The sequence below is a fragment of the Taurulus bubalis genome (genome assembly GCF_910589615.1).
Source record: "Taurulus bubalis genome assembly, chromosome: 2".
In the NCBI taxonomy this organism is placed as follows: domain Eukaryota; kingdom Metazoa; phylum Chordata; class Actinopteri; order Perciformes; family Cottidae; genus Taurulus; species Taurulus bubalis.
In genome coordinates, this window is record NC_136590.1 from 228,246 (window position 1) to 253,576 (window position 25,331).

The window sequence follows — 25,331 nt, forward strand, 5'->3', positions numbered from 1 at the left end:
TGTACTGTTCGAACATCATGCAATCCGAGTTAGCCTGATGTCAATCATGTCGGTAATTTAAGATGGATAAGAGGACATTTGATCGACTTTGTTGAACCACGTGCGAGAAATGGGGCCCTAAAGAGACAGGTCCCTTTTGCCTTTTTTCTTATTTACTAGGTACTGGGATTATTACTGTAGAAATGACCCAGTATTCCATTAGTACTGTGATTCATTTTACAGTAAGCATACTGTGAAATATAATACAGCTGCTTACTTGCTAGTTGCTGCCAGCAAGTTACTGTAAATTCTACAGTAATCTTGTGAAAGTGTGTATATATATATATATATATATATATATATATATATATATATATGTATATATATATATATATATATATATATATATATATATACACACTTTAACAATATATATATATATATATATATATATATATATATGACAAACCTGAAGACGGCTTCAAAAGTCAAAGTTCACACACACACTCTCTCTCCCTCTCTCTCTCTCTCTCACTCTCACACGCACACACACCTACATTCCCGCAGCAGGTTGAACCTGTTGAACGTTTCACTGTAAAAAACGTTGGCAGTTAAAACACCTGATCAGCTTCCTGACTGCTGATTGGTTCAGGTGTAGACACACACACACACACGCGCACACACACACACACACACACACACACACACACACACACACACACACACACACGCACACCTTGAGGCAGTAGATCTGATGGGGCGGTTTTCATGAGTGCAGGTAGATGTGAAACAGGACGTTCAACATGTGAAGCAGAGACAATCACAGAGACAAGACAACCGTCAGACAGGTAAACAGCTAACCAGGTGGAGAGTCAGACAGGTAACCAGGTAAGAGTCAGACAGGTAAACAGTCAGACAAGTAAACAGGTGGAGAGTCAGACAGGTAACCAGGTGAACAGTCAGACAGGTAACCAGGTGAACAGTCAGACAGGTAAACAGGTGAACAGAGAGACAGACGGGTAGGAGGGCAGAGCGACAGGTAAGCAACAGGAATCTCAGGTGTTCGTCGTCTCTGAGGATTTCACCGCAAAGTAAGTTGTTCTTATTGTTGTTCCAGACGTATTTATATCATTCATAATTCATGTTTTCAGCCTTTTTAAAGTATAATTTCTTCTTTGTTTGAGAAAGTTAATAACTCAAGTTCTGAAGACACGGAAAGCAGAAAGCAGTCAGGTATTAATACAAATATACATTTATTTAAATGACTGAACTTCTGAATATAGCCTCTGAAGTATATTATATATAAATGTATATATTATTAATTAATTAATAGTCACTATATTATTTATTGCCATTATTAATTTCAGGTTTCAGCTCGTTAGCGTCTTAACGAGCTCGTTCAGCTGCTCCACGGCTAACAGGAAGTTGACATTCAAGCCCTCTGGCTTTAATGACTTCCTGTTAGCCGTCGAGCAGCTGAACAAGTACAGGGACAAGTTAGCTCAGGACTTTCACCCAGGAGAGCACTGTGCATGGCCTGTGTACACAAAGTGCTCATTCTACCTTACTAATGTTACGTAACTTACTCAGGTAACTATTGCCAGCTCTAACAAACGTAGTTTTCTTAAACCACATCTTTTCCTTTGCTAGTTGTGTTGCTTTAGTGAACCGTTTATTTTGAGAAGAGAAGTGTCAAAACCTCTAGTTCTTTAAATGAAGCCAAAGTTTCATGTGTTAAAGCTGCATTCTCTCTCCTGACCACCAGGGGGAGACTCCTCTGGTTGTATAGAAGTCTATGCTTCATGTGTTAAAGCTGCATTCGCTCTCCTGACCACCAGGGGGCGACTCCTCTGGTTGTATAGAAGTCTATGCTTCATGTGTTTAAGCTGCATTCTCTCTCCTGACCACCAGTGGGCGACTCCTCTGGTTGTATAGAAGTTTATGCTTCATGTGTTAAAGCTGCATTCGCTCTCCTGACCATCAGGGGGCGACTCCTCTGGTTGTATAGAAGTCTATGCTTCATGTGTTTAAGCTGCATTCGCTCTCCTGACCACCAGGGGGCGACTCCTCTGGTTTTATAGAAGTCTATGCTTCATGTGTTTGAGCTGCATTATCTCTCCTGACCACCAGTGGGCGACTCCTCTGGTTGTATGAAAGTATTTGCTTCATGAGTTAAAGCTGCATTCTCTCTACTGACTCTCTCAGGATGACTCCTCCTCCACTTCCTGTCCCAAAGCCTCGAGCTCGTTACATGAGAGACAGTCTAAGCTCCGCCTCCCCTTTGGACAGGTCAGCTCACCCTTATATCTGCACACACGCACACAGACACACACACACACACACACACACACACACACACACACACACACACACACACACACACACACACACACAACGTGGATAAATGGATTAAAACATAAAGTTTGTGTTTCAGAGATGTGATTGGTGAAACTCTTCCACCAGTTTTGTCTAATGGGGTTCACCTGACCACAGGTACACACACACACACACACACACACACACACACACACACACACACACACACACACACACATATACACACACACACACACACACACACACACACACACACACACACACACACACACATGGCTTTTAGTGAGATTACACTGACCTGCATTCATTTCCTGGAAATTTACCCGAATCATAACCGCTATCAGCCTAATCCTAAACAAACCTAACCTAAACCTAACATTAACATAACCTAACCCAATGCTAAACATAAACCTAACCTAAACCAAACTTTAACATAAAATAAATCTAACCCCCCGCTAAAAATAAACCTTACCTCCCATTAACATAAAATAAACCAAACCCAAATTTAAACCTAAACCTAACCCCCCATTAACATAAAATATACCTAACCCAAATCTAAACATAAATCTAACCTAACATTAACATCAAATAAACCTAACCCAAATCTAAACGTAAATCTATTCACGTCCCCACAAGATGGGTAAACACCCCCAAACACACGGTGTTGAAGCTCAGTCTATCCTTACTGAATCTGATCTGAGGTCTGAAGCAGCTTCAGTCTATTTTTAGTGGAACAGTGGAACCGGTTTGTTCCTGTAGTTGGGGATCCTCCTAAACCGGTTGGTCTTCTGCCTGCTGACGAGGGAATGTCAGCTGAAGGACAGGTCACCTGACATACCAGTCACATGACATAAAGATCACCTGACATACCAGTCACATGACATAAATGTCACCTGACATACCAGTCACATGACATAAAGGTCACCTGACATACCAGTCACATGACATAAAGGTCACCTGACAAAACAGTCACATGACATAAAGGTCACCTGACATACCAGTCACATGACATGCCAGTCACATGACATAAAGGTCACATGACATACCAGTCACATGACATAAAGGTCATCTGACATACCAGTCACATGACATAAAGGTCACATGACATAACAGTCACATGACATAAAGATCACATGGCATAACAGTCACGTGACATAAAAGTCACATGACATACCAGTCACATGACATAAAGGTCACATGACATACCAGTCACATGACATAACGGTCATCTGACATACCAGTCACATGACATAAAGGTCACATGACATAACAGTCACATGACATAAAGGTCACATGGCATAACAGTCACGTGACATAAAGGTCACATGACATAACAGTCACCTGACATACCAGTCACATGACATAAAGGTCACATGACATAACAGTCACGTGCCATAAAGGTCACATGGCATAACAGTCACATGGCATAACAGTCACATGGCATGACAGTCACATGACATAAAGGTCACATGACATAACAGTCACCTGACATAAAGGTCACATGACATAAAGGACAGGTCACATGACATGAGGCTCGATGGAGGTGAGCCAGTTCTGATCAGAATCGGTCACTGGCAATCAGAGCGCAATGCATGCTGGGTAGACTTCACCAGACTTGTTCTGGCGTCATGCACACGTGGTCCACGATAATCTCACGAGAGCGAAGCGGCTGCAGGTTTTAGAGCCAGGCGTCGCAGTAGCCCTCCACCGACTGCGTGGCCCAGTGCATGATGGGAAACGCCTGGCTGTCGCCTCATCAGAGAGCTGATTGGTTCTTAGATCTGACAGCAAAGTTTATTTATATAACACACATCAAAACCAGCAGTAATGTATTTCACTGAGAACATTCTGACTCTTATTGAGAACATTCTGACTCTGGACACAAAGGTGTTTGTTGTGATGATGTCACTCTGTCTTCCTCCTCAGGTGAAGGGGCTCCTCCTCTTCCTTCTGTCTTCCCGACTTTGGCTGGCGTTACTGACATCATCGCCTCCAGCATCCCTTCATTGGCTGGATTTGCTGCCACCATTGCAGGCCACGCCCCTGCCCCGCCCACTCCCTCGGCCCCGCCCCCCGTTGACAGCATGGCTAACAGCGTCGTGGCCCACACACCTAGTTTAGCAGGGACTGCTAGCGCTGTGGCTAACCTAAACCCGCCCAGTGCACCTGAACCTGCTGCTAGCACTGTTAGCTTAGATAGCATCATTAGCAAATTGGCTAACATACCCAGTTTAGCAGGAATTGTTAGCATCGTGGCTAATCCTGGGCTCCCACCCTCGGCTGATAAACCACACTCCCCATCACTGCAGAGGGGCGGAGCCACTCACACAGGTATCAACCAATCAAACGGAGGCATTGTTGCTGCTCAGAGTTGCCATCTAGCACCTCGTCAAAATAAAAGTCCTCTGCTACGGCCATTTTGTGTCCAGATGTCGGGGCGCTGTCTCAGCTGGTGATGTCATCGTTAGACCAGAAGGCAGGAGTCAGCTGGCCTCCACTAGAGGGAGCTGCTGAGCCGCCGGAGGAGGGTACTGAAGAACTTTAACCTGTTTCTGCGAGTCCTCCTGGTCCTCACCCGCCCGGCAGTCTGACTCTTCTTCGTTGGTTCTGTTGCAGGTTGTAAACGCTCTCCTCACGCCATCAGAGAAGAAAGCCCGTACGTCGCTGTGCTGGCTTGTTGGGCGAGCCAGGACGAAGTCGACACGGACTCGTCCAATGAGGAGGAAGATGCAGCAGTTAGCCACGCCCCCTCGATGGAAGGAGACCCTGCTTCCAGTACCAAAGAGTATGTGTCCAGAACTAGTAAGTAGTACTAGTAAGTCCTAGTACTACTACTAACTACCATGTTGCTAGTAGAGGAACTAGTAAGTCCTAGTACTACTACTAGCTACCCTGTTGCTAGTAGAAGAACTAGTAAGTCCCTAGTAGTAGTACTAGTAAGTCCTAGTACTACTAACTACCCTGTTGCTAGTAGTATAACTAGTAAGTCCTAGTACTACTAGCTACCCTGTTGCTAGTAGAATAACTAGTAAGTCCTAGTACTACTACTAACTACCATGTTGCTAGTAGTAGAACTAGTACGTACTAGTACTACTACTAACTACCATGTTGCTAGTAGTAGAACTAGTAACTCCTAGTACTACTAACTACCCTGTTGCTAGTAGTAGAACTAGTAGGTCCTGGTTCTACTAACTACCCTGTTGCTAGTAGTAGAACGAGTTAGTCCGAGTACTACTACTAGCTACCCTGTTGCTAGTAGAAGAACTAGTAAGTCCTCGCACTACTACTAACTACCCTGTTGCTAGTAGTCAAACTAGTACGTCCTAGTACGACTACTAGCTACCCTGTTGCTAGTAGTCGTACTAGTAAGTCCTAGTACGACTACTAGCTACCCTGTTGTCTGAACCCTGATGCTTGTGCTCTGCAGCGTCCCGGCCAATCGCCTCGTCCCGACCAGGCCGCCCCCGCCCCCTCCTCATCCTCCTGGCCAATCACGAAAGCCTCTGAGACAGAAGATTCCCAGGTACACAAGGCATCTGTTTCATTTAAAGACTCAACTAGAGCATGTTGAATGCCCCAAAGTATCCCAGCATGCATTTCACCGCAGGATGGAGGAAGATCTGGTCTGCGATTGATGTTAATGTAGAAATATATGAAGTGAGGATATTTCCTGCAGAGCGGCCACCATCCGGGTGTCCAGGAAGAGGGGCGGCAGCGGGACCCCCAGTCCTCAGAGCGCCGTGGTCCGGGCCAGCTGGCTGGACGTCTGGAAGGGCTTCAGGTACCTTCATCTTCATCATCGTCATCATCATTATTATAACTGTGGTGTATTAACCCAGCGGACGCTGGGGTGTTCTCTAGAGGACCGTGTTCACTAAGAGGACCGTGTTCACTGTGTTCACTGAGGTCATTACAACCATATAACTGAATGTGATCAATATACCATCATCATCATCATCATCATCATCATCATCATCATCTGTCTCCTCTCTAACAGACATAATGTTTTATGGGCAACAATGGACGGACAGCTGATGTCTCTGTGGAAGAAACGCACAGTATGTCTCTACCTGTCTGTCTATCTGTCTCTCTGTCTCTTAGTCTGTCTGCCTGTCTGTCTCTCTGTCTCTCTGTCTGTCTGCCTTGTCTGTCTCCCTGACCTGTGTTTCTGGACCAGGACCAGTTCAGCGAGGTCCTCTTTCACGTGTCCAGCATCACCAACGTGAAGAAACAGGATAAAGGCAGATTCTCCGTTTACTTCAGGAAGAAGCATTACGACTTCATGGCTCACAACGTGGGTAAGAGACTGTAAAGGACTCTAGAGGACTGTAGTGGACTGTAGTGGACTGTAGAGGACTGTAGAGGACTGTAGTGGACTGTAGTGGACTGTAGAGGACTCTAGAGGACTGTAGTGGACTGTAGTGGACTCTAGAGGACTCTAGAGGACTGTAGTGGACTGTAGAGGACTGTAGAGGGCTATAGAGGACTATAGTGGACTCTAGTGGACTGTAGTGGACTGTAGAGGACTATAGAGGACTATAGAGGACTGTAGTGGACTATAGAGGACTATAGAGGACTGTAGTGGACAGTCGAGGACTATAGAGGACTATAGAGGACTGTAGTGGACTCTAGAGGACTGTAGAGGACTATAGAGGACTGTAGTGGACTCTAGTGGACTCTAGAGGACTGTAGTGGACTGTAGAGGACTATAGAGGACTATAGAGGACTGTAGTGGACTATAGAGGACTATAGAGGACTGTAGTGGACTGTAGAGGACTGTAGAGGACTGTAGAGCACTATAGAGGACTATAGAGGACTGTAGTGGACTATAGAGGACTATAGAGGACTGTAGTGGACTGTAGAGGACTGTAGAGCACTGTAGAGGACTCTAGTGGACTCGAGAGGACTGTAGTGGACTGTAGAGGACTGTAGTGGACTCTAGAGGACTGTAGTAGACTCTAGAGGACTGTAGTGGACTCTAGTGGACTCTAGAGGACTGTAGTGGACTCTAGAGGACCAGGTCTGGGTCTGAGGACCAGGTAATGAGGTTGTTGTTTCCGTCTCTCAGAGGTTCAGAGAGGTTGGGTCACGTCTCTGCTCGCCGCTCGAGGCCAGCCAAGCCCCTCCCCCCCGGAACTCCACGGACCAATCACCATCAAGGACCCGCGGAGCCGGGCCTATGCCGCCGTCTGGGGTCACGACCTCTGGGTGTACCCCAACAGGGAGGGCTTCACGCTGGGCATCGCCTCCTTCCTGGTCCCGCTGAACGTGGCCTCAGTGAAGTCTACAGGGAAGCACTCCTTTACCCTGATCACGCCATACCGGAGCTTCAGGTACGACCTGTCTGTCTGTCTGTCTGTCTGTCTCTCTGTCTGTCTGTCTGTCTGTCTGTCTGTCTGTCTCTCTGTCTGTCTGTCTGTCTGTCTATGTTGTGTGAATACTCGTATATCTGATCACCTGTCTGTGTCATTAGGTCATAACGTTCTTTCTTTTTCTTATTTCTCCTGTCTCTCTGTGGCCGCCCTCTGTCTCTATGTGGCCCCGCCCCCTGTCTCTCCGTGACCCCGCCTCCTGTCTCTATGTGGCCCCGCCCCCTGTCTCTCCGTGGCCCCGCCCTCTGTTTATATGTGACTCCGCCCCCTGCCTCTCCCTGGCCTGCCCCCTCCTGCAGCCTGTCTGTTGATTCGTCGAAGGAGCTGTCCGTCTGGCTGGACGGCCTGTCCTCCTTCATCTGCAGTGCTCTGTCCAGCAGCCAGGTGGCGCTGCGTCTCTGGGAGAATCCCGACAACAAAGTGTGCGGCGACTGCGGCTCGGCCAATCCTGAGTGGGCGTCAGTCAACCTGCTGCTGGTCGTCTGTCACACCTGTGCAGGTACGATCACATGACCTACCACACAGCCTCTGTAGGCCGGAGGTCAGAGCTCCTCGTGGACTTGTGTCTTCGTGGACTTGTGTCCTCGTGGACTTGTGTCCTGGTGGACTTGTGCTCTCGTGTCCTCGTGGACTTGTGTCTTTGTGGACTTGTGTCCTCGTGGACTTAAGCTCTCTTGGACTTGCGCTCTCTTGGACTTGCGCTCTCGTGGATTTGTGCCCTCGTGGACTTGTGTTCTCATGGACTTGTGTCCTCGTGGACTCGTGTCCTCGTGGACTTGTGTCCTCGTTGACTTGTGTCCTCGTGGACTTGCGAGACTCCCAAGACCAGACTCCCAAACACCAGACTCCAAAAGAACACAAGTCTGTACTGAGCGTTCTTGGTATTGAGAGAGGCCGATGTGTTTATTACATTTGGACGATGAGTCCAGAGGGTCGTGGACACTCCCTATCCAGAGGGTCGTGGACACTTCCTGTCCAGAGGGTCGTGGACACTTCCTGTCCAGAGGGTCGTGAACACTTCCTGTCCAGAGGGTCAGGAACACTTCCTGTCCAGAGGGTCGTGAACACTTCCTGTCCAGAGGGTCAGGAACACTTCCCGGTTCTCTTTGTTTGCTAAAGACGATGCATTCAGGGCCCAGTTTCTAGTCCGTTTTTCCTGCTGCTTTGCCACATGAGGGTTTATCATGAGGTCTGTTTGCAGGTCAGCATCGAGCTCTGGGTAGCAACCTGTCCAAGGTACGCAGTCTGAAGATGGACAGCAAGGTGTGGACAGAACCACTCATACAGGTGAGGGGGGACTGAACCACTCATACAGGTGAGGGGGGACTGAACCACTCATACAGGTGAGGGGGGGGGGGACTGAACCACTCATACAGGTGAGGGGGGACTGAACCACTCATACAGGAGAGGGGGAGTACTGAACCACTCATACAGGTGAGGGGGGGACTGAACCACTCTTACAGGTGAGGGGGGGGACTGAACCACTCATACAGGTGAGGGGGGGACTGAACCACTCATACAGGTAAAGGGGGACTGAATTTCATTCATGACCTTTAACCTTTCCCTCCCAGCTGTTTGTTACCTATGGTAACTGGCTGGCCAATCAGGTGTGGGCTCCCGCGGTGCCGGCGGCGGAGCTGCTGACTCCGGGGTCGTCCGACGAAGAGAGGTCAAAGTTCATCCAGGACAAATACAGCAAGGGCTGCTACCGACGAAGACACGCCCTCAGCTCCTCCCCCGCTCTGATGGAGCAGGTCTGACTCAGTCACTATTATAATAGATGTAATATATAAGACAATATATATATATATATATATATATATATATATATATATATATATATATATATATACGTATATATGTATATATATATATTGTCTTATATATTATATCTATTATAATAGTGTATATATATATACACTATTATAATATATATATGTACGTATATATATACGTATATATATATATATATTGTCTTATATATTACATCTATTATAATAGTGTATATATATATATACACTATTATAATATATATATGTACGTATATATATATACGTATATATATACGTATATATATATATATATATATATATATATATATATATATATATATATATATATATATATATATATATATAAATGAAGCATGTAATATGCACATAGAATACACAATCTCACTATAGGAATTATAGGAAATGTGTGTGTGTGTGTGTGTGTGTGTGTGTGTGTGTGTGTGTGTGTGTGTGTGTGTGTCTTTCAGAGGCTGCGTCAGGTGGTTTGTGGAGACGACGTAGAAGAAACGATGTCTCTGATCTGCTCAGGAGCAAAGGTGGAGAGTCATAACTCATCTAATGTCTACACTAATGATCACACACACACACACACACACACACACACACACACACACACACACACACACACACACACACACACTTGTCTGGCTCACTACCTCGTCTGGATCATACCTCGTCTGGCTCACTACCTCGTCTGGCTCACTACCTCGTCTGGCTCACTACCTCGTCTGGATCATACCTCGTCTGGCTCACTACCTCGTCTGGCTCACTACCTCGTCTGGATCATACCTCGTCTGGCTCACTACCTCGTCTGGATCACCAATTTGCTTCTGGACTTCCGGATGGGTTGGAACCACGAAAATGGTTCTATCCTGATCAAAATATCAAAAGAACAAAGGATGCAGCTACACACACATTTCTACATGAATATATATTCATAAACACACATAAATAATTCAGAACGAGGTCAGTAAACTACTAAAGATGATGATGATGATGATGATGATGATGATGATGATGATGATGATGATGATGATGCCGCAGCTTTTCATAACGAGCCTGTCTCTGACTGAGCTTACCTGTGCAGGTGTGTCCGTCAGACCCTCAGAGCCCCGCCCCCATCCTGCTGGCTGAGAGGGCCGGACAGGCTCTGCAGACAGAGCTGCTCCGCCTCAACGAGTACACAGGTACACACACACACACACACACACACACACACACACACACACATACACACACACATACACATTCACAGACACACACACACACAGGTCCACACACACACAGGTACATACACACATGTGCACACACACAGGGACAAACACACACAGGTACACAAACACACAGGTACACAAACACACAGGTACACACACAGGTACACAAACACAGGTGCACACACACACAGGTACATACACACAGGTACACACACGCAAACACAGGTACACACACAGGTGCATACACACAAGTACACACACACACACACACACATGTACACACACAGGTACATACACACAGGTACACACACAGATACACACACACAAACACAGGTACACATACACAAACACAGGTACACACACACACACACAGGTCCATACGCACACAATACACACACACACAGGTGCACACAAACACACGCGTAACACACATATAGTACATGAGCATGTAAGTACATTAGTGTGTATCAATAGCATCAATAGTTAGTAGTACTAGTAGTTTCTCAGTAGTTTCTTGTTTTCATCAGACGTCCCACCTCACCTGAACCAGAGACCTGACTCCACCCCCTCAGGTAGGCTAACTGATAATAATATTACTAACATAACTATTACTGCAAATGTGCAAATTGATGAACAAGTTGCTGTATTATTGTTGTGTGTGTGTGTGTGTGTGTGTGTGTGTGTGTGTGTGTGTGTGTGTGTGTGCAGGTGAGGAAGAGGAGGAGCTTCATGGTAAACTGGAGGAAGATCGTTTCCTCTTCTCGTTGGAGAACGACTCGGCTGCTTGTGACGTTCTGGACTTGAGAGAAGTTCTGTCTGTGTTCCTCAACGACAGGTAAGTACTGTACACTAGTACTCATGGTACTAATACACTGATGCTACTGTACACTAGTACTCATGGTACTAATACACTGATGCTACTGTACACTAGTACTCATGGTACCAGTACACTGATACTACTGATACACTAGTACTCATGGTACTAGTACACTGATGCTACTGATAAACTAGTACTCATGGTACTAGTATCTGATACACTAGTACTCATGGTACCAGTACACTAATACTACTGATACTGGTAGTAGTGCTCATGGTAGCAGTACACTAATACTACTGATACACTAGTACTCATGGTACTAGTACACTGATACTACTGATACTGGTAGTAGTACCCATGGTACCAGTACACTGATACTACTGATACTGGTACAAGTATTCATGGTACTAGCACACTGATACTACTGACACATAGGTACTAATACTCATGGTACTAGTACTCATGGTACGAATACTCATGGTACTAATACTCATGGTACTAGTACTCATGATACAAATACACTCAAACTACTAATCACACTGATACTACTGATACTAATACACATGATACTATTACTAATGATACAAATACTTCTAAACTACTAATCCCACTGATACTACTGATACTACCAGTAGTACTACCAGTACTCCTGCTTTAAAATGGTGACAAAGAGAAAGTAAATAAAGGTCACTGCTCCCTCTGGTGGAGACTGAAGGATCTGATATCAATAACCAAATGATTTACTACTTTGTGTACCTTGTACCTACTTTGTGTACCTTGTGTACTTTGTGTAACTTGTGTACCTCTGTGTGTTTTCAGACCGACTCCTGGGTTTGAGGTGGTGACTCTGAATGATCAGCTGATCTGTGCTGCCGACACCGAGGAGGCGCTGCTGAGCCACCTGGTCCACATCCTGAAGGTACTGAGCCCCAGCCCCAGGGCCCCCTAAGACCTCAAGACCTGAACCCTCAGGGACTCACTGGGTCACCTGGAGAAGGTTCAGAGTGAGAGGCTTCAGCTTCAGAGTTCAGCTTCAGCTTCAGCTTCAGGGTTCAGGGTTCAGGCTTCAGATTTCAGCTTCAGGCTTCAGCTGCATGCTTTAGCTTCAGGCTTCAGCTGCAGGCTTTAGCTTCAGGCTTCAGCTTCAGGCTTCAGGCTTCAGGTTTCAGCTTCAGGCTTCAGCTGCAGGCTTCAGCTTCAGGCTCTTTCCTCACAAGAGGAAACAAAATGAAGAGAAACGGTTGATGAGTGTAATTTAGTCTCTTTATATACCGTGTTACATCCTTCATATTAAGTCAAATGAATTGTGGGTAATTCCCTCATGCAAATCCAATATCCAGAGACCCTTTGTTCTAGTTAGTAGAATAACACAAGTATTTTAACCTGGGTTCTAGTTATTAGTATAACCTGGGTTCTAGTTATTAGTATAACCAGAGGTGTAGTTATTATTATAACCTGGGTTCTAGATATCAATATAACCAGAGGTGTAGTTATTATTATAACCAGGGTTCTAATTATTAGTACAACCTGGGTTCTAGTTATTATTATAACCTGGGTTCTAGTTATTAGTACAACCTGGAATCTAGTTATTATTATAACCTGGGTTCTAGTTATTATTATATCCTTGGTTCTAGTTATTATTATAACCTGGGTTCTAGATAAAAATATAACCTAGGTTCTAGTTATTAGTATAACCTGGGGCCTAGATATCAATATAACCGGAGGTGTAGTTATTATTATAACCTGGGTTCTAGTTATTATTATAACCAGAGGTGTAGTTATTATTATAACCAGGGTTCTAATTATTAGTACAACCTGGGTTCTAGTTATTATGATAACCTGGGTTATAGTTATTAGTATAACCTGGATTGTAGTTACTATTATAACCTGGGTTCTAGTTATTATTATAACATGGGTTTTACTTATTAGTATAACCTGGGTTCTAGTTATTAGTACAACACATTTTCTAGTTATTAGTACAACACATTTTCTAGTCATTAGTGTAACCTGAGTTTTTGTTTCCAGGTGATTCTCCCAGGGGGTGTGTCTTATGCAGAGGTGGGCGGAGCTTCTGCAGTCAGTAAAGTGCGTGTAGTTGAAGTGGGCGGAGCCTCAAGTCGTTCTGACGCCTGGTTGTTGCTGTTGGAGGACGGAGTCAGTCTGCACCCCGTCAACAGACTCACACAACAGCCTCTGAGGATGGACCTCCACACACTCACTCAGCATGGTACACACACAGACGCACACACACACACCATGGTACACACACACACACTCAGCATGGCACACACACAGACACACACACACACAAGGCAGGAGACAGATGGCAGGAGGCAGGAGGAAGGAGGCAGATGAATGGAGGCAGGAAGTAGGAGGAAGGAGGCAGGAGGAAGGAGGCAGATGGATGGAGGCAGGAAGTAGGAGGAAGGAGGCAGGAGGCAGGAAGAAGGAGGCAGATGGCAGATGGCAGGAGGCAGGAGGTGCAGTAGGAGGAAGGAGGCAGGAGGTAGGAGGTAGGAGGAAGGAGGCAGGAGGTAGGGGCAGGAGGCAGGAGCTCAGTGTATCCTAAAATGTCCCCCAGCAGTCTAGGTGTATAGCAGCATATCTAGGGGCAAGCAGCTAGCAGCTAGCTAGCTTTCTGTTGACTAAAGCCCTGCTGGCCCACTGACCAATCACAGCGCATGTTAGCGCTGACGCCACCTCGCAGGCGCTGGCACGTCAAAGGACACGCCCAGCATGTCAAACTAAAGATCTGATTGGTTGAGGACTATGACATCACAACAACGTCAACGTGTACTTTAATCTGCAAAGACCAGCTAGAAGGCTTCGGTCCGCTCTGCTTCCATAGAGACATAGAGGTGAAATCTGATTGGATGAGAGCTCTCCTTAAAACCAGCTGCACTAGAAGCAGCGCTGCAGGCTGAAGCAGAGCAACAGAGGAAAACAGGAGCTGCGACATGAGAAAATAAGCTGATAGGGAAAACATAATTATAATACATGTAGTGCATTTGTGAAAAACAATTAAATGATAAAATAGCTATAACTTTGTGATTGTGTTTAGGCCAGCAGAGAAGACGTACAGGCCCTGAGGGTCACCAATGATAATACGTAGGAATATGTATTATTAAGTATCACGTATTAATAAGAATGAAGTATTAATATGTATTATGAAGTATTAGGTATTATTTAGTATTAATATGTATTATAAAGAATGAAGTATTATAAATAATTAAGTATTATAAAGTATAAAGTATTATTAAGAATGAAGTATTATTAAGAATGAAGTAGTATTTAGTACCAGTGATGGTGCTCGGTTCCCTAAATCTAAAAGTCTTTTTCAGAAATGGATCCATCTGAAAACACCATCACCATAGTGACGGCAGACAGGTGATTCTTAATTGAATTCCTAATATTTGCTGACTTCTGATTGGCTGAGGTCGCCAGGCGTACGTGACATCCCAGGATGCATCTTGTTCTCACCAGGAATGTGTCAGTGCGGTTCGAGGAGCAGAACAGCTGTCGGTCCTGGTTCAGCCACCTGCAGAGAGCTGTGACCAATCAGAGCTCAGCTGGTCAGCGTTCTCCTGCAGCCAATCAGAGCTCAGCTGGTCAGCGTCCTACTGCAGCCAATCAGCGATCAGCTAGTCAGCGTCTGTACCCGGTGGTGGACGCGGTCTCGAGGGGCTCGGTCCCACCGGCCATCGAGCGCTGCATCTCCCACATCACAACGTTTGGTGAGGCTGGTTTGTATTCTCAAATATATATATATATATATATATATATATATATATATATATATATATATATATATATATATATATATATATATATATATGTTAGTCTTCAACCTAGGCCTTCAGTGCTGTATAGTCCACATCAGGGGCGGACTGGGGGGAAAAAGGTCACATGGTGTGGACCGACCTGTTAATAAAAGGCGCTTTATTTATAACAGCGAACACTCCGTGGAGCAATGTGCAATGACGCAGCGCTTCTTGGTTGGAGGCATCCGACCGAGAGGCGCTGCGTCATTAACGGACAATGCATGTTGTCCAAATCAACAACCAGTCACATTTTGTTGTAACAAAACAATCCAACAAAACCGCAGCACTAAAACACTGCACACACAAGAGCTTGGCGCGGGGAGAGGCGGGGCCAGCCCCGGTCCCGGCTCGACCAGCAGCAGCAACACGCTGTAGCTTGTTTATGACTAAATACGACTGCAGATGTAAAGACAGTAACACAACCAGCATTTCACTCACCAGACGCACATAACCCTCTGTGGGAAAGGCGTCATCAGTAAATCCACCAGCAAGTCCGTTTCTCAGGCTTCACCCTGATGTTCTAGGTTATAGCTTCTAGCTTCTTCTTCTCCTTCTTTCGTTGACAGAAGTCACGCTGCCCCACTGACCAATCACAGTGCATGTTAGTGGTCACGCTGGGCCACTGACCAATCACATATGTCCACGCCATTTCACAGGTGATTTGTTGAAGTCCATGACAATCAACCACAGCGTCCACTCCCGTGTACTTTAATCTGCAAAGGCTTAAACTGCTTTGCTGACATAGAGACACAGGAGAGAAATCTGATTGGATGAAACTCTCCTTAAAACCAGCTGCAGCGCTGCAGGCTGAAGGCAGAACAACAGAGGAAGACAGGAGCTGTGCAATGAGAAAATAAGCTATTATGGAAAAATTATTATAATGCATGTAGTGTATTTGTGAAAAACACTTAAATTATAAAATAGCTATAACTTTGTGTTTAGGCCAGCTTACGGGCCCTGAGGGCCACCACTGGTATATCTGCAAAAGGTGGCTACTTTGATGAGTCAAACATGTAGATTACATTTTGTTAAACAAAACGATTCCATGATTTATTTTTTATCTCCAATTGTTTATTTGTTCTATGCTTTAATTTCAGAGTACATTGAGAAATTAAACTGTGTACATTTCAATAAAAAATGGAGAAATTGAGGTGTTCTAAAACACTTTTGACCGGTACTGTATACATTTTTATATTTCTGTATATATTTATATATGCAAATATACATTTCTGTATTTCTGTATATATATATATATATATATATATATATATATATATATATATATATATATATATATATATATATATATATATATATATATATATATATATATATATGTATGTATATGTATTCTTTTCTAACAAAGACCATACAGACATTCAGTCTACCTTCTTAAACATTGTGTTTCACGGAGTAGTAAATATAAATACACACATTGCATATTTGTGCATGGTAGAACTCTAAGATGCTTCCTAGTGGAGCATGCGGTCCTCTGCTGCTTTGCTATCCTGACAAACGTTACTGAACATCAGACTCGCTATAAAGAGACGACAGCATCATCATCATCATCATCTTCATCAGGGGCGGAGTCAAAAACTGTGTCAAGACGGACAGTTTTCAGCTGCCCTCAAAGAATGAAGTCACAGAACAGTCACTTCCTGTTAGATATGTAGGCTACTTGTAGTTTACTGACCTTGTTCTGATTTATTTATACGTGTTTATAAATATATCTTCATGTAGAAATGTGTGCATAGCTGCACCCTTTGTTCTTTTCAGATATTCTAAACACTGAGCAGAAAACTACAAACCTGCAAAGACTTATGGGACATTCTGTCTCTGTCCGTCTGCCGTCTCTCAGGGCTGAAGGTGGATGGCGTGTATCGCCGCTGTGGTCTGTCATCCAAAGTCACCCGATTGGTGGAGGCTCTGATGACATCACCTGACTCCGCCCCTCTGGAGAGTGACGAGCAGGGTGTGTTGGATGCTGGCGCCGCCCTCAAACAATATGTCCGCCAGCGGGAGAGTTTGCTCCCTGACAGAGACAGACAGCAATGGATGCACGCTGCAGGTCAGTACCCTGTACATGTAATACTACATGTACTTGTACCGCAAAGTATTGGTAAGGCAGTAAACTATGACAATAGTAGTAGTAACAGTAGTAATACTGCAGTAGTAACAGTAGTCCATCCATCTATTTTCAACCGCTTATCGGGGTCAGGTCGCGGTGGCAGCAGGTCATTTCGGCCGCATTTCGGCCGCCTGTATTCAAGACCTCGTTCTTTCGGTCACTACCCAGAGTTCGTGGCCATAGGTGAGGGTTGGAACGTTGACCGACCAGTAAATGGAGAGCTTTGCCTTCCGGCTCAGCTCCTCTTCACCAAGACGGACCGGTACAGCGCCTGTTTTACTGCTGCAGACGCACCGATCTGCCTGTCGATCTCCCGCTCCACCTTAACCTCACTCGTGAACAAGACCCCGAGATACTTGAACTCCTTCGCTTGGGGTAGGCAGTTTGTCCCCACCTGGAGGGAGCAATCCACCGGTTTCCGGCAGAGCACCATGGCCTCAGATTTGGAGGCGCTAACTCTCATCCCTGCCGCTTCACACTCGGCTGCAAAACGCCCCAGTGAATGCTGGAGGTCACGGTCCGAGGAGGCAAACAGGACCACATCATCCGCGAACAGCAGAGAGGCGATCCCGAGACTCCCGAACCGGATCCTCTCCGCCCCCTGGCTGCGCCTAGATATCCTGTCCATGAAGGTCACGAACAGGACCGGTGATAAAGGGCAGCCCTGGCGGAGGCCAACACCCACCGGGAACGTGTCTGACTTATTGCGCAGGATACGAACACAGCTCCTACTGCAGGCTTACAGAGACCGGTTGGCCCGTGTCAATGGGTCCGGCACCCCATACTCCCGCAGCACCCCCCACAAAAACCCCTGAGGGACCCGGTCGAAAGCCTTCTCCAGGTCTACAAAGCACATGTAGACTGGTTGGGCAAACTCCCAGGACACCTCCAGTAGTCTTGCGAGGGGAAAGAGCTGGTCCACTGTTCCACGGCCGGGATGAAATCCGCACTGTTCGCCTTGAATCTGAGGTTCGACAAGCGGAGCCTCCTTTCCAGCACCCTGGCATAAGCTTTTCCCGGGAGGCTGAGCAGTGTGATGCCACGATAGTTCGAGCACACTCTCCGGCCCCCTTCTTGAAGATGGGAACCACCACCCCGGTTTGCCAGTCCATGGGCACTGTTCCCGACCCCCATGCAACACTGAAAAGGCGTGTCAGCCAAGACAGCCCAACAGTGTCCAGTGCTTTCAGCATCTCAGGGCGGATATCATCCACCAAGGAGCTTTTTGACTACCATAGCGACCTCTGCCAAGGATACGGGTGCAACCACCCCAAAGACTTCAGGCGCTGCCATCTCTCCGGGGGACATGTTGGCCGAGTTTAGGAGTTCCTCAAAGCGCTCTGCCCTGCTTTCCCTTCCTGAGCCGCCGGATGGTTTGCCAGAACCTCCTTGAGGCCAACCGAAAGTCCTTCTCCATGGCCTCCCTGAACTACTCCCATGCCGAGTTTTAGCATCCGCGACAACCACAGCTGCAGCCCTTCTGGCCTGCCGGTACCTGTCAGCTGCTTCAGGAGACCCCTGGGCCAACCAGTCCCAAAAGGCCTCCTTCTTCAGCTTGACGGCTTCCCTCACCCCCCGTGTCCACCACTGGGTTCTCGAGTTGCCGCCACGACAGGCACCGATGACCTTCTGATCGCAGCTCCTTGCGGCCGCGTCCACAATAGAGGCTTTGAACATGGTCCACTCGGATTCCATGTCCAACCTCAGGATGTGTGAGAGGCTCTTCCGGAGGTGGGAGTTGAGGACCTCCCAGACAGGATCCTCTGCCAGACGTTCCCAGTTCACCCTCACTACATGTTTGGGCTTGCCAGGTCTTTCTAGCTGACTCCCCCGCCATCTGATCCAACTCACCACCAGGTGGTGATCAGTTGACAGCTCTGCTCCTCTCTTCACCCGAGTGTCCAAGACATACGGCCGCAGATCAGATGATACGACTACAAAGTCGATCATTGATCTCCGGCCTAAGGTGTTCTGGTACCAAGTACACTTATGAGCCACCTTATGCTCGAACATGGTGTTCGTTTTGGACAAACTGTGGCTAGCACAGAAGTCCAAGAATGAAACACCGTTCGGGTTCAGATCGGGCAAGCCGTTCCTCCCAATCACGCCCCGCCAGGTTTCTCTGTCATTGTCCACGTGAGCGTTGAAGTCTCCCAGGAGAACTATGGAGTCGGCAGGCGGCGCCCTTTCCAAGACCCTCCCACCGACTCCAAGAAGGCCAGATACTCTGAAATGCTGTTCGGTGCATAAGCACAAACAACAGTCAGAGCCTTACTCCCCGCAACCCGTAGGCGCAGGGAGGCGAACCTCTCGTTCTCCGGGGAAAACTCCAATACAGCGGTGCTCAGCCGGGGGCTCGATCCCCACTCCCGCCCGGCGCCTCTCACCCTGGTCGACTCCAGAAAAGGACAAAGACCAACTCTTCTCCAGGAGCTTGGTTCCAGAGCCCATGCTGTGCGTGGAGGTGAGCCCAACTATATCTAGCTGGTAACGCTCCACCTCCTGCACCAGCTCCCGCTCTTTCCCCGCTCGCGAGGTGGCGTTCCACGTCCTTAGAGCTAGTCTATGCTGCAGGCGATCGGCTCGCCCAGGTCTCCTGCCTGGCCCGCCGCCCGGTCCACATAGCACCCGACCCCGATGCTTGTCCCTGCGGGTGGTAAGTCCACAGGGTTAGTAACAGTAGTAACAGTAGTAAAACTGCCATAGTAATAGTAGTAGTAACAGTAGTAATACTGAGTACTAACATTAGTAAAACAGTACTACAGTAGTAATAGTAGTATTAACAGTACAAATACTGCATTAGTAACACTAGTAATACTGCAGTAGTACCATTAGTAACAGTAGTAATACTACAGTAGTAACACTACAGTAGTAACAGTAGTAACAGTAGTAATACTACAGTAGTAACAGTAACAGTTATAGCAGTAGTAACAGTAGTAACAGTAGTAATACTACAGTAGTAACAGTAACAGTTATAGCAGTAGTAACAGTAGTAACAGTAGTAACATTAATACTACAGTAGTAACAGTAGTAACAGTAATACTACTGTAGTTACAGTAGTAACAGTAGTATTACTACTGTAGTAACAGTAGTAATACAGTAGTAAAAGTAGTAATACAGTAGTAACAGTAGTAACAGTAATACTACTGTAGTAACAGTAGTAATATAGTAGTAACAGTAGTATTACTATAGTAGTAACAGTAATACTACTGTAGTAACAGTAGTAATACAGTAGTAACAGTAGTAATACTATAGTAGTAACAGTAGTAATACTACAGTAGTAATAATATAATAATCATATTTTCTCTCTCAGTGATTACAGATGAACGCTCCAGGTTTTCAGACTACCGACGGTTACTACGACAACTGCCTGACGACAACCGAGCAACACTGAACGCACTGTTTGGACACTTTTACATGTAACACACACACACACACACACACACACACTCACACACACACACACACACTCACACTCTCATACACACACACACACACACACACACACACACACACACACACACATATTTTCATATTTCCTAAGTCTTCTTGAACGTGATAACCACATGAGTTGAAGTGTGTCGAAGTGTGAACGTTAAAAGGTTAGAAAGTGTCAGATGAGAACTGGTTGAGAGGTCTGTACATGATGAAAGCAGCTGAAGTGTCAGATGAGAACAGACTGAGAGGTCTGTACATGATGAAAGCAGCTGAAGTGTCAGATGAGAACTGAGAGGTCTGTACATGATGAAAGCAGCTGAAGTGTCAGATGAGAACTAGTTAAGAGGTCTGTACATGATGAAAGCAGCTGAAGTGTCAGATGAGAACAACTGAGAGGTCTGTACATGATGAAAGCAGCTGAAGTGTCAGATGAGAACTGAGAGGTCTGTACATGATGAAAGCAGCTGAAGTGTCAGATGAGAACTAGTTAAGAGGTCTGTACATGATGAAAGCAGCTGAAGTGTCAGATGAGAACAACTGAGAGGTCTGTACATGATGAAAGCAGCTGAATTGTCATTTTAACTGGAAGCTCTGAAGGAAGTTGAAGTGTGTCTGCCGTTAGCAGCTGTAAGCAGTTCAAACCGAGCACCAGGATCCACATGAGTTCACTTCAGTTCTCCTCCTCAGGGTCCAGGTGTTCTCTCAGGTCAACAGGATGTCGGCTCAGAACCTGGCTCTGGTTCTGGTCCCCACTCTGTTTCAGACTCTGAACCAGGATCTGCTCCGACTCACCAGAGAGTTCATCATCCACCATACGCTGCTGTTTCTGGTGAGTATTTTCCCAACACGTGTGTGTGTGTGTATATATATATATATATATATATATATATATATATATATATATATATATATATATATATATATATATATATATTTATATATATATCAGGCATGTTATTGCCAGGTGTAAACAGGGTAATATACAAGTTATATATTTATACATAGAATATGAATAAATTCAACCACATTTGAGACGTTGTAATTGTTTCCTTCAGACGCCTGAGAGGGAGGAGGAGGAGGAGGAAGAGGAGGAGGAGGAGCAGATCACTGTGCTCTGAAGAGAAGAAGTCCTTCCAGCTGGTCTGAGATCAGATGTCAACAACATCGTTTACTAATGAACTCCTTCAAAGCTTTTTATTGGACCGTCAGTTGTTTCTGGAAGATGTTGAATCAGTGTTACTCAACTTGTAATGTTTAAATGGTGAAATATAGACACTTCATTGGGTATACAGGTTGTTTCTGCTTTTGCTCCTCTATATAAATATATACGTATAAATATCTATATATACATATCTATATATACGTATAAATATCTATTTATACATATAAATATCTTTATAAATATAAACATATATATAAATATCTCTATATACATATAAATATCTGTATATGTATAAATATATCTATATAAATAAAAATATCTTGGTATAAATATAAATATCTATATATAAATATATATGTATATATGTTATGTGTATAAGTACTACATAAATACTGTGCCAGCAGGTACCTGAGCCTTGTTATGTGTATAAGTACTACAAAAATACTGTGACAGCAGGTACCTGAGCCTTGTTATATGTATAAGTACTACATAAATACTGTCGGTGGTGTTTATAAAAACCTGTTGAAGTCTGTTTCTTGTCAACATTTTACGTGTTTGTTCATGGTTTATTTGTATGAAATCATTACATCAATCAAACGGATCATCACATTATCATATATCTCAGAATCATGTTGAACAAATCCTCCAATAGAATACAAAGTTGAATACTTTCAGTTTTATATGTTATTGAATTATTATAATGAATCAAAAACTTCCAATAATCAACACCTGCCATTGTTTCTATTCTGATGACATCATCACTCATTAAAACTGACATCATGATGAGATACATAAAGAAATAAAAGGTTCAAACTTCATTCATGTAGAAATGTTATGAAATGAGCCAAAGTCATTTATAGAGAAAACCAACAAGAACATAAACAACAACCTCTAAAAGCTGAACATTTATTAATTCATTGATTCATTACAGCTCATTCATTTTCAGTAGAAGCTCAAATCAATAACTTGTGAATCCATGAGAAACAAATCAATAATGACATGAAGAGATGTGAACAGAGAGTTTGAAATGGTGCAGCAGACATGCCTCGCTGTGCAGCTGGTTGTAACACAGCAGAGGTCAAAGGTCATGACTAAAGATCAACTTATTAACACACACGAGTCCTCTGATGATCGATTCTGATTCAGTTGTTCAATCTTTGGATTATTGTTTAGTTTGTGTTCATAATAATGTATAATAATGACACGTAATGTGTCAGAAGAGTGGAGCTACATACAGAACGCGTGTTGGAGGAGTGAAGTTTACACCTTTAGGTTTGGGGGTCACAACCACGCCCATTACATCAACTTGTTATCTGATGATGATTTTGTTTTAAAATGCCTCCGACACTGAGATGGGAACGCGTGAGGCGGTTTCATAGTTAGTTCAGCTATTCCAGATTATTTCATTATTCATGCGTCGGACTGCAATCACAGTCAGAATCAGTGAGAAACCAAAGATTTTAGACTTGTGGAACTTTACAAAGCGACAAATGACTCCCCATGTTCTGTAAACTCTGCCAGCAGCACGACCGCCTGACTGAGTGCTCTTGAGCATGTCGCTGGTGAAGTGTTGTCCACCATTAGCTGTGACCATCTCATCTACTTTAGTCAGGAAGCTTCTGACCTGCTCTCGTTCCCTATTGGCTCTGTTGTCAAACACACAGTATCTACCACCACACAAGGAGACCAGCTGTGACACATGAGGGTTGGACTGGATCATCTCCTCCATGCTCTGGTCCTTCAGCGCGTCTCCATGAGTAAAAAGAACCACGGAGTTCTTCAAAGCCTCGCTGGTGAACAGCTTTGGAAGAAGCTCAAACAGTTGGAGGTCAGCGTTGGTGATGGTTCTTATTCTGACCACAATGACGAAGGCATGTGGTGCAGGACTGGCTGTTATAATCTTCTTCATGATATCCTGGTACAGCTGCTCAGGAGTCAGAACTTCATCAGTGAATCCTGGAGTGTCGACCACTGTGACCTTACAACCCTCCACGAGGGCTGACTGAGAAACGCTCTCAGTACTGACTGAATCAAAGCCACAGCCTGATTTAAACACCTCTGATCCCAGGATGGTGTTGCCTGATGAACTCCTTCCTCCTCCAGGTAGTCCGAGCAGGACGACCCTCCTTTCTCTGAAAGCATTCGCTGGAAGAGAGAGAACACAGTGAGTGCCCAGATGCTGAAGCAGCAGCAGTTTTTAATCACAAGTCCTCAAAAGTGTCTTTTCTGGCGTCCCATTGACAGCAGGTTACATGAGGTTAGATGCCTGGGAAACCTCTAAAGGGAGGATCCTGATCAGAACCACATCAACATGCTCTGAACTATATCTGTCCAGGACTTGGCTGGCACCAATCTGCCTGCTGATCCGATGCTCTGCTTCACCCTCTTGGAGTCCTTGACTAACTCCAAGCCCAGAGGGAGTATTCTGGTGAAGAACCATGGCCTCAGACTTGGAAGGTCTAACTCTCATCCCGACCTTTTCAGTCTCTCTGATTACCGCCCCTGTGCTGCTGAAGGTCATGGTCTGAAGGAGCCGACATAACCACATCAGTTGCAAGGAGACCCTCTTGATAGACAGGAGACCCTCTTGACGGGCTGCAAGGAGACCAACTCACCCGAGTGTCCATACAGTTGCAGATCTCATGATACAACCACAAAGTCGATCATAGGACTTTTGTCTTGGGTGTTCTCGTACCGAGAACACTTATGAATTACCCTCTGCTGGACCATGGGGTTTGTTAAGTCTAATCCATGATGAGCACAGAAGTATAATAACAAAGAAACACTCTGGTTCCAATCAGGCAGGTTTTCCTCCAAATCCACCCCTGCCCCAACAGCACAGTGTCAACGAGGCCCCCGAAGCCCTCCACCACGTCTAGGGCCGATTCTTGGAAGAGCTAAAACAGTTTAATTAAGTGTACTTGAGATGAAACACAAATGTATCAATGAACCTCTAAAACGTGTGATGGAGCTATGAAGGATACAGAAGTGTTGCCAGAAGATTTTGTAATGGATGGTCGTGGTCACCCAGAAACAGCTCATTGCCACAATGTTGCTCCACAAGCTCTCTTGGGTTCAAAGACAGGACTTCATCACCTGAGTCCGTCACAGCCTCGGCTCTGGCTAAACCCTGTACTCAAATATGTGAAATGATTTATGATACCTGGTGAGTCAGGTGGTTGCTCCGGGTTGAGGTGGCCTGCCTTCATCAGCAGCTCTTGGACCTGTTCCGGTCCTCCGTTTACGTTGTTGAACAGATGATACCCTGAA

General features: G+C 45.3%; 1 protein-coding gene across 1 annotated transcript; it reads left to right on the forward strand.

Annotated features, from left to right (window-relative positions):
* Positions 1–2,185: 2,185 nt before the first annotated feature.
* LOC306753048 (arf-GAP with Rho-GAP domain, ANK repeat and PH domain-containing protein 1) lies at positions 2,186–22,593 on the forward strand (the record flags this gene model as incomplete). Its single annotated transcript, XM_079236880.1, has 25 exons — positions 2,186–2,268; positions 2,414–2,472; positions 4,243–4,647; positions 4,746–4,844; positions 4,933–5,101; positions 5,744–5,839; positions 5,993–6,097; positions 6,314–6,374; positions 6,494–6,614; positions 7,385–7,649; positions 7,988–8,187; positions 8,890–8,975; positions 9,260–9,442; positions 9,949–10,017; positions 10,569–10,668; positions 11,223–11,267; positions 11,404–11,530; positions 12,332–12,431; positions 13,538–13,739; positions 14,854–14,899; positions 14,996–15,246; positions 17,192–17,401; positions 20,775–20,880; positions 21,587–21,728; positions 21,955–22,593. 25 exons carry the CDS (start codon positions 2,186–2,188, stop codon positions 22,015–22,017), a joined length of 3,393 nt encoding a protein of 1,130 aa, XP_079093006.1. The 3' UTR covers positions 22,018–22,593.
* Positions 22,594–25,331: the final 2,738 nt, after the last annotated feature.